Here is a 12,087-nt window from a genome sequence, read left to right as displayed (position 1 = left end):
AAGGTATGCACAAATGTCTGAGCGGGGACAGATTTCCACCTTTGATGCACCACGCCCCTGACCTGCTTGCGTAGCGAAGAACTCCGAGCAGTATGTGTCTTCAGCTCTGCGGCTGAACTCGGGTCAGTCTCCCATTCGGTTGAATTCAAAGTGGACTGTAATCTCCAGCCTAGGGCTTGCAACAAAAGAGATGGCCTGGGTTTCATGCCGGATCTTCTCAGGCTGGAGTTCTGGTCTAGGCCGGCTCGACAATATCACGCGGCGAATTCGGCCCTAAATGGGTACTCTCCAACTGCGTTGTCGCGTCTAGCACCTCGCAACTTTCATGGCGTAGCTACCTAGTCTTGTCGTCTCGAATAGTTGGAAGTGACGTCTCGCTGCAGTGACAGAAGTTGTTGACATCAGGCAAGCCTAAACTTTGGATAGGTGCGGTACACTAAGGTACCTACTCTCTCTGCTCGACGACCTCGAAGTAATAATGCCAGCTGCTAGCGAATTGTTCACCATACGACAGTTGCGCGGGGATGAATCGACGTTGCTATTAGGTCGGCAACAATGTAGTCGTGAATTGCATGCATACCCGCTGGACTGTACGTGTCGTTCACAATACCATCTAGCAGGATGAGTGCCATGGCAGACCCATAAAAGGCCCCAGTTCCATTATTTTGAGATCGGCCCATCTTTTGTTGTCTCCTGCCCGATTTACAACATACTGTGCGAGGGCCGCCAATAGACTATATCGATGTCACGGCCGTCAATCTGAGTCTTCAGATATATGAAGACTTGACCAACAGGCAAACATGCCGAGGTGTCCTTGATGCTGACAGCAGGACCCTTGCACGAGGTCCCGCATTCTGTCCTCAATATAAATCAGGTACCCAGCCGCAGGAATCCAGGGCTATTTTCTCTGGTAGGGAATCTGTATGTGGCGTGGCTTCCCTCCGCACACCCAGCCGGTGCTGTGCCGTATGCTCTCAAGGGCAGAATCGAAAATAATGAGCTCGTTTTCCTTACCCTGCATGGTATCAACCCTGGCGACCTTGGGCGACTGGGAGGCAGGGAGAAAGAAGGGCATCGCGGCATGGTTCGACCGGAGACTATCGGATCTGCACTACCTGTGCCATGTACGGAGGAGCAATGATAGTGATTTTCACAGCCCTTCTAGTTATCCGACGTTTTGGTGTTTTCGACCAGCCGGGAGCTCGATGACAAGCCGACGGTAGCGGTGGCAATCGTTGTAGCGAGACATGCTACCTACCATGCCCCCTGGCTCCATCAATCTCATCAACATCTACAGCAGGCAACGGCAGTGGCCATCCTTCTACATAGGGGAATTGTCCGTTGATCAGATCGATTGGGTCACTCCCACTAAGCTCAACCCATTCGTGAGGTATATCAAATAACATGCATGGTTCTACTGCGTAAAACCTCATGGTTATCCGCTTATGACGGACGTGAGGGCCTAGTATAGCCGCAATGGTGGCCGGATTAGAAGACCGGCCGTCAACCCCATTTATCAGGAGAATCGCATCGTATGAGGTCGTCATATTCCTGAAAACCTTTCCCAGCCGTGTCTGCTTCTACCATTTCTCTATAAGTGGTTGGTCGCGTGGTGGGGTGTTGCCAGGGTCCCAGTGGGTGATGAGACTACCCCCGTCCCTGGCATTGTAGGATTAGTATCAGGGTGAAGATAGTCACTGGAAGATAGAAGTCACATACCCTAAGGGTCTTGCGGGATTTCGAGATGAAGCCCCCCACCATTGCAGTGTGGGCCTCGCCACTTTTGGACGAACCAGGTGCCGGATACATTCCTCATGTTAGAGGTGTCCGCAGGCCCGAAAGCCCGCCAGAAGCACCCTCATTGCGCTGACAAAACCCGGATTGGCTGGGATGCTCTGAGTAGACGTGTGGGCTGCACAGTAAGCCATCATATATAGGATAGGTATAATGGTCGAACCTGAGCCAGGGAACAAAATACATCGAAGTCCTTAAGACGCGTGGTTCGGATCCCCTGGAGCGAGAAGCTTGCTTTAATAATTGTACCGCCAGATCGATCGCGGCATTGCACTCTTTTTCGTTAATAATGCAATTTGCTTCGTCGTATGTTGTCTGTCCACGCACGTCTAGGAATCTGATTATGAGCCGGCCATACTCCACAACGCTCACTCCGATGGAGAACTCTCGATAGCTCTGCACTTGTCCATGATAAAACACGGTGGACGTTGGCTTGTAGATGAGGTCATGGGCCCGGTATTGTATGTTCAAGAGCGTACTGGCATATCCCTTCTTTAAGAGCCGTTCGAATGCCGACATGGACCACGCCTGCTGTTCCGAAAGAGACATTGTCAATCTCAGGATGCTGCAGGAGGTTTGCACGGAGGACAAGTCCATGTAAGCATGCGAGGAGTGTGCTGTAGAGCAAAGGACGGCCGCCAACGGTGCCATCTGAGGCTATGCCGTATACCCCGGCATCGGCTTCACCACTAAACCGGAGAGGTGGTAGCAGAAACAACCCTACTCAACAGGGCAGCCATATCTTGTAGCACTGTGCTTTTCCTCAGGGGCTTGACTTGGCAACACCACGCAGTTGAATGAATTTTCGACCTGATAGTTGTAGAGCAAGACTCGGTGGCGCTGCCCTGCCCTGGCTTTGCACACCTTCCAGTAGCCTCGTTACTCGCGCAGGCGCACAAAAGCCACTAAATGATATTAACAGACGGGCACCATTTGTATAGAAGCATCATGGAATGTAATGTACGTCCTCATGTAGGAGATAACTTGCGCACGCGCCAAACCATCTTCGACGATGGCCAGATTGTCTGCACCGCTTTGAGTGCCCCCATAGCCAATGCACTAAAGCCAAAATGTTCGCGATTCCATGAACGCCGGGGCGGCATCCTCTACCTGCCTTCTTGCGGACGTGCATGACGGTTGCTGAATGCCATTAGTATCACCAGGCACGACAAGTCAAAAAGACGCACAGGACACGATATACGTAGTCATAGATGCCAGCCCCCGCGTACGGGCTGAGCTATAGTCCTCGGTTTCTTTATCTCGAGAACGACCAGATTGGCCGCACTCTGTATCGGGGCTATTTCCGCCATATCCGATACAGTAATCAGCTCGCCTGGGCATTCCATCTGCTGCATCTGTGCTGCTAGGACACCATGGAGAAGGGCCATGGTGGCCATTAGCATGGAGCAAATCTTGAGGCCCCCGAGGTCATGATATTCGACGCAGTGTCTTTCCGTGCCAGAAACTGGGCTTTGACCCCAGGCCGTAGAGTAGTACCCCGGGTCAGAACAGAGATGCGGAGCCTGTTCTTGAGGTGCCATGTTGATCTTTGTGGGCCGCTTCAAGCAAAACCTGGTGATTGTGTCGAAGTGTAGTTTCGGCTTGGTTGCATTCGTCGAGCAAGGCAGAAAACATGCCACGAAGTTGTAGAACCATATTTCTGGTTTCCTCATTCCATGCATGAGTCGATTGGAAGATGAATGGGAACCGCCCCACGTCGTCCACTTAGTCGGGTGGATTCCGAGTTGCTGCTGACATAGGTCCTCTTTTAACGGGCAAAGCCATGCCAAGCTGGGCTGAGAACGAGCGACCCCGAAGCCCCATGTTTGGTAGTCTCAAGCTTCGACCGCTCATGAGCAAGGCAAGGCATTTGTCTCGAAGCCCCGATAAAACCAACCGCAGGTGAACTGCGGTTCAGCTAGAGAGAGCCACACCACACCCTGCGTCTCTTCTTCGATGTCTCCCTTCGAGTTCGTGGAGATGGGTAGACAGTACCACGCGCCGCCATGAAACAGGGGATCAGGAGACTTGACCATCATGCCACCTTCTGATGGCATCTATATCAGCGCCCCGCTGTCTCGATTTTCGAGTGCACATAATATCCTCAAGCATCTGCGCCTGTCAGCGTCCCAAAGCGCGTGCAGGTTCTCTGTGCAGCCTCCTTCACACACTCCACCCTCGAAGGATCTCGGGGGGGATTCGGGGAAGAACCCGACTTGGGAACTTGCGCTGGGTCGCGGCATGCACCACACTCCTGACCAACAGGCGGTTGTTGTCCCGCGCCAGTAACCAAAGGCCCTCTCGCAACTGGGCGCGTGTGGCCAATTGTCCGTCTTCCTAATCAGAGGCGGGGAATGGGGAGCGGTTGAGCTCAGAGAGCCCAGCGGAGGCGTTGGAGACCGCGCATAGGTCTCTTCTGCTGCGCAGCACCGAGGTCTGGCCCTAACATCGCCGCAAGCGTAAAAATGCCTGTTGGTTCAAGTGCAGATGCTTCTAGTAGAAATAAAGCGGGCAACCATCACTTGGCCTCGTTGTTGGCGATTGGGTTTCTCAGTGAGGTTGGCGGGCATTGGCTTGAATAGAATATCCCATGCTCACCTCGTAGTCGGCTGAGTATAGGGTCTGTCTGCTCAGCAGCAGAGTGATCTTACCCAGGAGCAACCCCAGCACGGCCACGCCGCACTGAGGACCTGCTCCTCCGTAATGACAGGGCAGGTGAGCTCAGCCTCTGGAGAGGGAATAGCAGCCGCTAGGGCCCTTTATGTCGAGGAGTGGAAGGCAAACAGACTGCATCGTGGTAACGGCGAAGGTTGCTACTTTCCGTTAAGCCCCTGGTAGATGCCCATGCGAGCATGGCAGCGTCCATTCGGGCATTGGGGGAGGACTGCAACCAAGGTTAGACGAGATCACTGTAGGACAAGGGACTGCGGGGAGAAACTGCGGGATTATTCACTTATAAAGTCGGGATACGCAAGCTTTACTACTTGGCAGTGCGAGCATGGCGCCTCGTCTCTATTCAGAAGATTATAATGTCTGCCGCCCCAAAGGCAGCAGTGGCGCCCCGACTCCTTGTCAAGGGACGGCGGCGAAGGAGGTGAGGGCGGCGGAGGCGGCTACTTGGATGGGCAGCCTGAGGTCTTTTGCCCGAAGGCGCAGGCGCAGGAAGTGCAGAAGAAGACATCTTGAGCATCTCCTTCAAGGACTCTTCTAGCGTCCGGTATCTCCATAGCCGGGTCTCCACGCGCTGCATGTTACGATTTGCGTACTTTGGGAAGCGTCTTCTATGATACGCCGCGCAAGTGTGCGGTCTCCATTATCAAAGCCGTCAAGCGCAACCTTATTATTGGTTTGGGGTATGCAGTGCCCAGCGGCGCCGGGTTGTTCAGCCTGCTGTAGGACGCCCGTCCATTCCTTGGGCGTAGAACGGTGGCAGCAGGAAATCGCCTTTGTCAAAAGGCCCAAGAGATGGAAGAATCCTCTTCTGGCCGGACGCTAACATCGATAGATCTTTTTTTTGCAATGTGGGTCAACACATCGATGGACGGGCATATGTGTCGCAGGGCTTGTCCGGACGGAGAACACACCTCTCCAGATTGAATGATGGGGAGCCTGTTCCTCGCTCCGTTTTTTACTATGACGGTTGTGGGTTGGATGCTCCTGTGCCGATTCGCCGGATCGCTTTGTAGTCGGATACTGGTCACCTAATGTGGCTTAAGACGAATTGGTGGCTGGCCTGCACCCAGAGTTAATTTGAATATATTTGGGTTGATTTTAAGCATCTCACAGGCGTCCACGAGAGCAGGAGCATGTGCCATATTATCATGCATGCTGCCCCGCATATCCGCTACATGATCCAATTCACTTTGATCCACTGCATCTGTTCCCTCCAATGGCTGGTTAACCGTTGCCGCCAGAGCATCGGCCTGTGCAGTATCCTGGTTCAGACTGGGTACGTTTATAAGCGTGCGAGGTTAAGGGTCAAGTGGCTTGTCATTTACACACGAGTTACATCACGCGATGAGTGTTGGCACCGATCAGAATCGTCTGCCTCCTCTATGACAAGCACGCCAGCGCCTCGGCTCTTCTTGAGTGTTTGTTGCTGAAATCCGTCTAGAAGGGGGAGCAAATAAAATGTCGGATCCAAGACAGTCCAGAGCTTGTTTTCTGATTGCGTGGTACCTCATCGACCCATAAACTCATGAAGCGTACATCACCAACGGAGGGAAATATACGGGAACGTGGGGCGTTCCGGGTCTTGTAGCATAGAACCAGCCCTGTAGATGTCAAGTTTGAATTGATAGCACTATCCAGCCGGTGCATCTGGGCAGATCTCTGCTGTTCGAAGCGACGTGGGTTCGTCAAAAGACCGTCCCACCCAACGGGGGGGGTCGATGCTGTGACGGGACGAATGCCTGACTGCCAGTAGTCTTTTGCCAGGGGATCTTGTTGACTATGAGAGATAGATTTCCGTCTCATCGCGTCTCGAGACATGCTCGAACCAAAAACAGTTTTGTTGACGAGAAGGTCAGCTTGGCTTAGCTGGCAGACGCATTGTCGGGCTTGAAAGGTCCTTCATGAGCTGCATAAGGATCTTTGACATGAGGAGTTTGGTTGTGGAGGCGGCAGGCCACCGGCTGGACGTCTCTCGCCTGTAGAAGCCAAGCCGTGAGAGCTCCCGTCTGTGAATGAGGCGTATTTGTTCTTTTTAAGCCTTTTAACTCTATCCTTGTCTGGTTGTTTCTCACGAGTCTCTTTTCCTGGAGACTCTGGGAGAATCGTTTATAGATCCCCTGCCGCAATTGTATTTGCAAGGCATTTCCTTGAGACAGCTGGGCCGCTGCTCAGCGGACTTGTCACATCAGTCCTCTTGAAAGAGCTTGGCACGAAGAAGCTCTTTTTCCGTGTGGGTAAGAGAAGAGCTTGTAAGACTCTGAGTGGCGGATGCGTAGCAATTCGACAGAACCATCCCAGCCCGCCCTCTCCATCCACACTTTAGATATAGACAGCCAATACTCGGCCAGCAACAGCGACCTCACAGCCTGTGCACTCGCACTTGCCAGTCTCATGTGGATGCATGTGGTTGCGACTCATCGTGTGTGTGCCTTTTGCCAATCAACACCGTCAATGCGGACAGTATCCCGTCTTCTCACCAGTGGAACTTTTCCCGTTTTAGGACGGAGAAACGTGTTCCAACTGGGCGTAGGTCAACGTCGCACGATTAACAGTCAGACACCGGTTGCAGCCCAGTATATCTCGACTGTCCAGTCCAGGTGCATACATGTAGCCCCAACGTGGCGGGTCGGGGGGCGAGCGAGCGAGGACGCTAAGCACGCTTTTTCAAATACTGATACAAACAGAACAAAGTCGATTTCGATATGGCGGCTGGGATCGGAATCGAAATTTGCAAATCGGGAGCGATGGATATAGGGTATGAGGTCTGTTACTCGAAGGACTGGCTTGCTTTCTCATGGGCCGTAACAGCCGGGATCACGGACTATTCTAGGTTAGCCATGTCAAAGCAATGTGCAGGTCTTGAAGAAGAGCAAAAGGAAAAGAAAACAAACTTACGTATCGTTGCCCTCTCGGGCGAATCTCTGAATTGGCCTCATCGCGTATACAGCCGGACTCGTAGATACAGCGTCGCATACGCTGACTCCTCAAATCGAGGAGAGGTGCTGGGATCGACCTGGATGCAGCCTCCAGTAGAGCATGAACCCGCCTGCCATCCCGCAGGGGTCGAACAAGGGGTCGACCTCCGAAGACAGAGCCGTAGCTGGATTGACGACGCTTGAATTGGTGGAGATGTGGTATTGCGTCTTGCCGCCGTATGTGCGTTGATTGAGCGACTCAACGAATACGGGCCTGAAGCGGAACTGCTCATTAAGAACCTGCGATGGGTGCTTTATTCTTGAGAGCCTTTTATAAAAAGAAAGTCTGAGTTGCTGGCCAAATTTATTGAAATACTCTTTTGCTTGTAGACCAGTAATAAGTGGGCACAGTTGCGCGTTATCCCCACATGAGACACTGGCATTAATATTGTGAGAAGCTTGAAGCTTGAACGGGATTAGTGTATTAGGTTCTGTCTCCTTGGGGTCCTTATCTTTATCCCTAAAGTTAGTTGAGATGAGCGCGTCTCTAACATTATTGTTTGTGGAGATAATAAGGTTAGCTTTAAAGATAACAGCCTTTAATACCTTTTTAAAGGCAAGTAGAGCTCGAGCACGTTGCGGCTTCTCTATCTGCCCGAAATGATATTTCTGCAGATCCGTGGTGAATAAGCGGAGGATTTTAAGCACGTTAAGTTCTTAACCCTTGGGTTCAAGTTTTCCACTTTTAATAGAGTTAAATAGATCCTCTGATTCTCCCTTAGTTTGCTCGTCGGTGGGGAAGGTAGCCATTAATCTCTTACCAGGAGTAGAAGCCAGCTCGAACACCCGCCCAGGGCTGCCTCTTGGGTGATGGAAGCAGGCATGAACTACCTAAGTGGTGTAAGCCACAAAGTCCTGGGAGATGTTAATAGCTTGGCTGGTGGGGCCCTGTCCCATACCCGCCTGAGGGTGCCCGGAGGAAGCGGAAAGGGTTGGGGGAGAGTCGTGTCGCGAGTAGCTGGCGCTGCCCAAATATTTGGCATGGTGATGGTAAAGCTACCACGAGCAGCAGTATGAGGAGGGAGGAGCGCGGTAGCCAGCCAGGCTAGGGCTAGGGAAGTAGGGGTGGAAATTCCAAGGGCAGGGGTATAAGGAGCTAGACTACGCTTAATAGTAGCCTAGGATGGATTCACCTCCGGTGGGGGAGCCTATACCATGATTAACAACCGCGACACGCAAGGAGTTAAAGACTCTTATAATACCCGGGGAAGTAGAGAACTTCCGTGAGGACCTAGAGAAGCAAGATTGCAAAGGACTTCTGCGAAGGGGACTTGAGACAGGAACGCCATGGCGAGGACGCGAGCTCCCTAAGATAACGACTACAAACCATACTGTCCTTCATCAACTGACGAGATCTTAACAGGGGCTTAGCACTTCTTGGCTATTCCCTCGCGTAGGCGTAATCCTGGTTGGATCCAGGGCGAACATGAGTTAAAGTGAACTTGGCCGCCACTATACTAGAACAGCCGAGGCGCAAAGTCTTCGTCAGGGACTCTGGCTAATAATACAAGCATCATGGTCTCGGGTTTTAGCAGGGGGCGTAAACACTCCCCTCGTCTCTGATAATAGGGTGGGGATGGGTCTCGTCCTTTTCCAACATCTAGGTATTCGGCAACGTGGACAGTGTCATACCTTGTTGTTTCTTTTCTCCGTGAGTCGGTCGCGGCAATGCAAAGCGGACGCCGAACATCAAGGCCCCCCCGTGGACCGGCAAGAATCGGCACGGTTTCTCAATCAAGGAATACTCGAGTCCACGAGGCCGGCCAGCCCACATCAAGCCCGAGTTCGGCGTCGAGGTACGAGAGCCCGACGCAAACCCTAACTCCAGCCGAGTCGGGATGAACCATGATGATGGTGCTTTTGGGAGTGCTCTGCATTCAACTTGGGGCATGCCCTACTTCAAAATGTACGTCTGGTCTGCTCCTACCACCGCCGGTTACCTAAGCTGCCATAGAACCGAGGATAATCGCAGTCGATTTGCCATTCTTCTGGGATTGACTGGAACCCTGCTGTACGCCAGGGCACCTAGCAAATTCAGTACCAAACCGCCTGCGGCGTACACGAGATAATCCATCCAGGTGGTGAGACCCATTTCGAGTCGGGATTGGTATCGTCTGGCTGGACCGCCAGTTGAGCTCACGGGCCGGGAGCAGAGCCGCAAGTACCGTCGTCGCCGCCTGAAGGTTCCCTTTGTAAGGGTTGTTGCCACTTTGGTAGAAATTCTGGGCTTGATTGTGCAATCAGGAGAAAACCCCGTCGGTCTCTGTTTTGAAAGGTGTGGCACACCCCAACCCAACCTCCGCCCCCTGTTGTCAGAATCATCAACAGGCGTGTGGGCAGGTTTGTCCATGACCGGGAGATCAGGTCATTGAGTAAACCGGACATGCCGCGTCTAGGATGAGAAGGATGGCTCCGATAGCTCGGGGTATCTTCATATCGTCTAATCGAGCCGGCGCTCACCGACCCATCCCGTGGAACTGCGCGAGGAATACTTACCGCAGCGCATGTGCTTGACTGCCTTGCAGTGAGCGAACGGCGCGGTGTCTCTGTCAAATGGACTGCAATGCCAACCGCCCCAGAGGTAGCGTTGGCACGCCAGATCCTAATGAGGTTCTGGTGGTGGTGGAGTTAGAGGCCGGCCACAAGGACGTTTGCCCAAAGGCACAGCAGCAGAAGAGGACATCTAGTCACAGTCACAAAGCGCAAGAGCGGGATAACAGAGCCAAGCTGCTAGCAACCCTGATTTTCCGCTGCCCGAGTGTCTCCAGACGCTGACGCAGATACACAAATTCTCGACATCTCTGATGAGGACCAAGACGGGCATTGCCATCAGTGTGCAAGTCGGTCTGTTTTTGGACGAGGGAGTCGAGGGAGGCTCTCCGTCGGCGGCATTGGTTCGGAAGAGTCATGGTGTTCCACTCGAGTCTCTGCCTGGTCCTTGCTCCAAGTTCTTGCTCAAGCCCATGGTGTTCTTGTTAAGCATATGTGTTGGTCCAACATGTTGGGCATTCGACTTCTGCCCCAGCCTTCCAAGTGCAGTAAATCGGAATCGGGCCGGGACATGTTGGATCTCACAGCACCCCATGGAATTCCACCTCCATTGCCGGCCAGACACAAGCTCTTCTCCTCTCCTTCGAAGCCCACAGGGGAGAGACATCTACATGCGTAGATTATCTATGGCTGAGATTTGCGGTCCGACGGACATCCGCAGCGAGTCTTCTCTTGGCCGCCCAGCTGTCGACTGTTCCATGTAGGTAAGAACGTATCTCCATCAAAACACGCATAGATGTATCACCCGCGCCTCCTCACCTCTGGTACACTCCTAAGTGCTCCAATGCTCAGACTCGTCCCCACCACCAACACATCCAGCCACCCGAGATCCGGTCCATAGAACAACCCCTTTCCACTACTTTGTGATAGCAAGAAGAATCGCCGCAGCCTGCAGCCTGCTTGACCTCGTTGGCCTTTGTCAGGTCCCAGGGGCCAAAGCGGGCTCGATGGAGTTCATCAGGCCGGCTTGGTAATTTGCAATCCACCTTGCCATGAGTAGTTGATCTTCGCGCTCTCTGTCGGTGTAGGCCACAACAAACAACCTTGATGGACTGTGTAAAGCATGGGAGAGTCTCGCCAGGCTATTGACACCACGAAGATGGTCACCATTGTTTCTTCTTTGACCCCCGCCAAAAACAAATCGCTCGAGATGAGGTATACAGCATAGCTATTCCTGAACCCAGCAAGCGCCCCCGAACGGTCGGCGGGAGGACGACGGCGGTGTAGACGCATGAACGATCTGGGAGTGGACGTTCTGTTGCGCAGGAGAACTCCCGCCAGTTCAGTGGTGTCCGAGCAAAGGTAATGTAGAGCTGCATTCTATCCTGGGAGACAAGAACGCGGCTGCTAACGTTAGCTTCATTGGGGGTGGGTATAAGTGGGTAGGAACATACAGATTGGGGCACGGTGGGCATGGGATTCTCGTATCCACGCAACAAATAGGGCTGCCTCCTGCATACCTATGACTGCTGTGTCCGTGTCCTTGCGCCCGATATCCCCTCTCCTGAGGGACTCTACTTACCATGCCCACATGGATGCTGCTTGAACACACCACTTGCTAACCTCTTCTACCTCAAGCACACGCCTGGCCATTGCCTCTGGTGCTAGCCAGTTCCTCCCGGGATCCGTTTACTTCCCGCCCTTGCGTTTCACGGACTGGAACCTGGTCATCCACTCTTTTCCTCTTGGATCGCGGCTCGGTTTCGAATAGACCACAGGCATCTTAGAGGATACATCCTATTGCCATTTTTTCAATGGCGACGATCACAGGAACAGCTACGCTACCCTAGATAGAATAGGTTCCCGTCTGGTGCGATCATCGTGATATCTCTCCAAAGTAGGCACTCGTCGTTGCTGTATCCCTTACTCCGCGAGATATCTCCAGATCTGCAACTCAGGGCATATTGCAGAGTCAACTGACATATATAAAGTCCAACCGTACATCCCATGATAGGGTCCCTCGAGTGATTCGAATACCGGCATCTGGCTTCTTGCTTCAAACTTTCGTCTATGTAGGCCGCTCTGAGCAGTCACAAAAACATAGCGGCTGTATCATGGAGTGTATCATTCATCGGCTGGCCACTGCATTATGGAT

The 12,087-nt window shown here is 52.8% G+C and overlaps 4 protein-coding genes across 4 annotated transcripts; 1 reads left to right on the top strand and 3 right to left on the bottom strand.

The window, feature by feature from the left end:
• Window positions 1-1,643: 1,643 nt before the first annotated feature.
• On the bottom strand, window positions 1,644-2,574 carry BJX68DRAFT_163193 (uncharacterized protein). The gene is made up of 2 exons (XM_071036909.1): window positions 1,720-2,574; window positions 1,644-1,647 (listed from the first exon to the last, which is right to left on the bottom strand). The coding sequence occupies exon 1, from the start codon at window positions 2,443-2,445 to the stop codon at window positions 1,813-1,815; it is 633 nt and encodes a 210-aa protein (XP_070903408.1). The 5' UTR covers window positions 2,446-2,574; the 3' UTR covers window positions 1,644-1,647; window positions 1,720-1,812.
• A 389-nt stretch (window positions 2,575-2,963) lies between these two features.
• On the bottom strand, window positions 2,964-3,758 carry BJX68DRAFT_163176 (uncharacterized protein). Its single transcript, XM_071036908.1, has one exon. The coding sequence runs from the start codon at window positions 3,474-3,476 to the stop codon at window positions 3,000-3,002; it is 477 nt and encodes a 158-aa protein (XP_070903407.1). The 5' UTR covers window positions 3,477-3,758; the 3' UTR covers window positions 2,964-2,999.
• Window positions 3,759-9,574: 5,816 nt separating this feature from the next.
• BJX68DRAFT_228197 (uncharacterized protein) lies at window positions 9,575-9,830 on the bottom strand (the record flags this gene model as incomplete). The annotated part of the gene is made up of 1 exon (XM_071038820.1): window positions 9,575-9,830. The coding sequence occupies one exon, from the start codon at window positions 9,825-9,827 to the stop codon at window positions 9,579-9,581; it is 249 nt and encodes an 82-aa protein (XP_070903406.1). The 3' UTR covers window positions 9,575-9,578.
• A 603-nt stretch (window positions 9,831-10,433) lies between these two features.
• On the top strand, window positions 10,434-10,676 carry BJX68DRAFT_228195 (uncharacterized protein). The gene has a single exon (XM_071038819.1). It carries the CDS (start codon window positions 10,441-10,443, stop codon window positions 10,609-10,611), a length of 171 nt encoding a protein of 56 aa, XP_070903405.1. The 5' UTR covers window positions 10,434-10,440; the 3' UTR covers window positions 10,612-10,676.
• Window positions 10,677-12,087: the final 1,411 nt, after the last annotated feature.

The sequence above is a fragment of the Aspergillus pseudodeflectus genome, assembly GCF_044049435.1.
Source record: "Aspergillus pseudodeflectus strain CBS 756.74 chromosome Unknown BJX68scaffold_5, whole genome shotgun sequence".
Classification (NCBI taxonomy): Eukaryota; Fungi; Ascomycota; class Eurotiomycetes; order Eurotiales; family Aspergillaceae; genus Aspergillus; species Aspergillus pseudodeflectus.
Note: the sequence above shows the minus strand (reverse complement) of the source record. Positions and strands in the feature narration are given on the sequence as shown.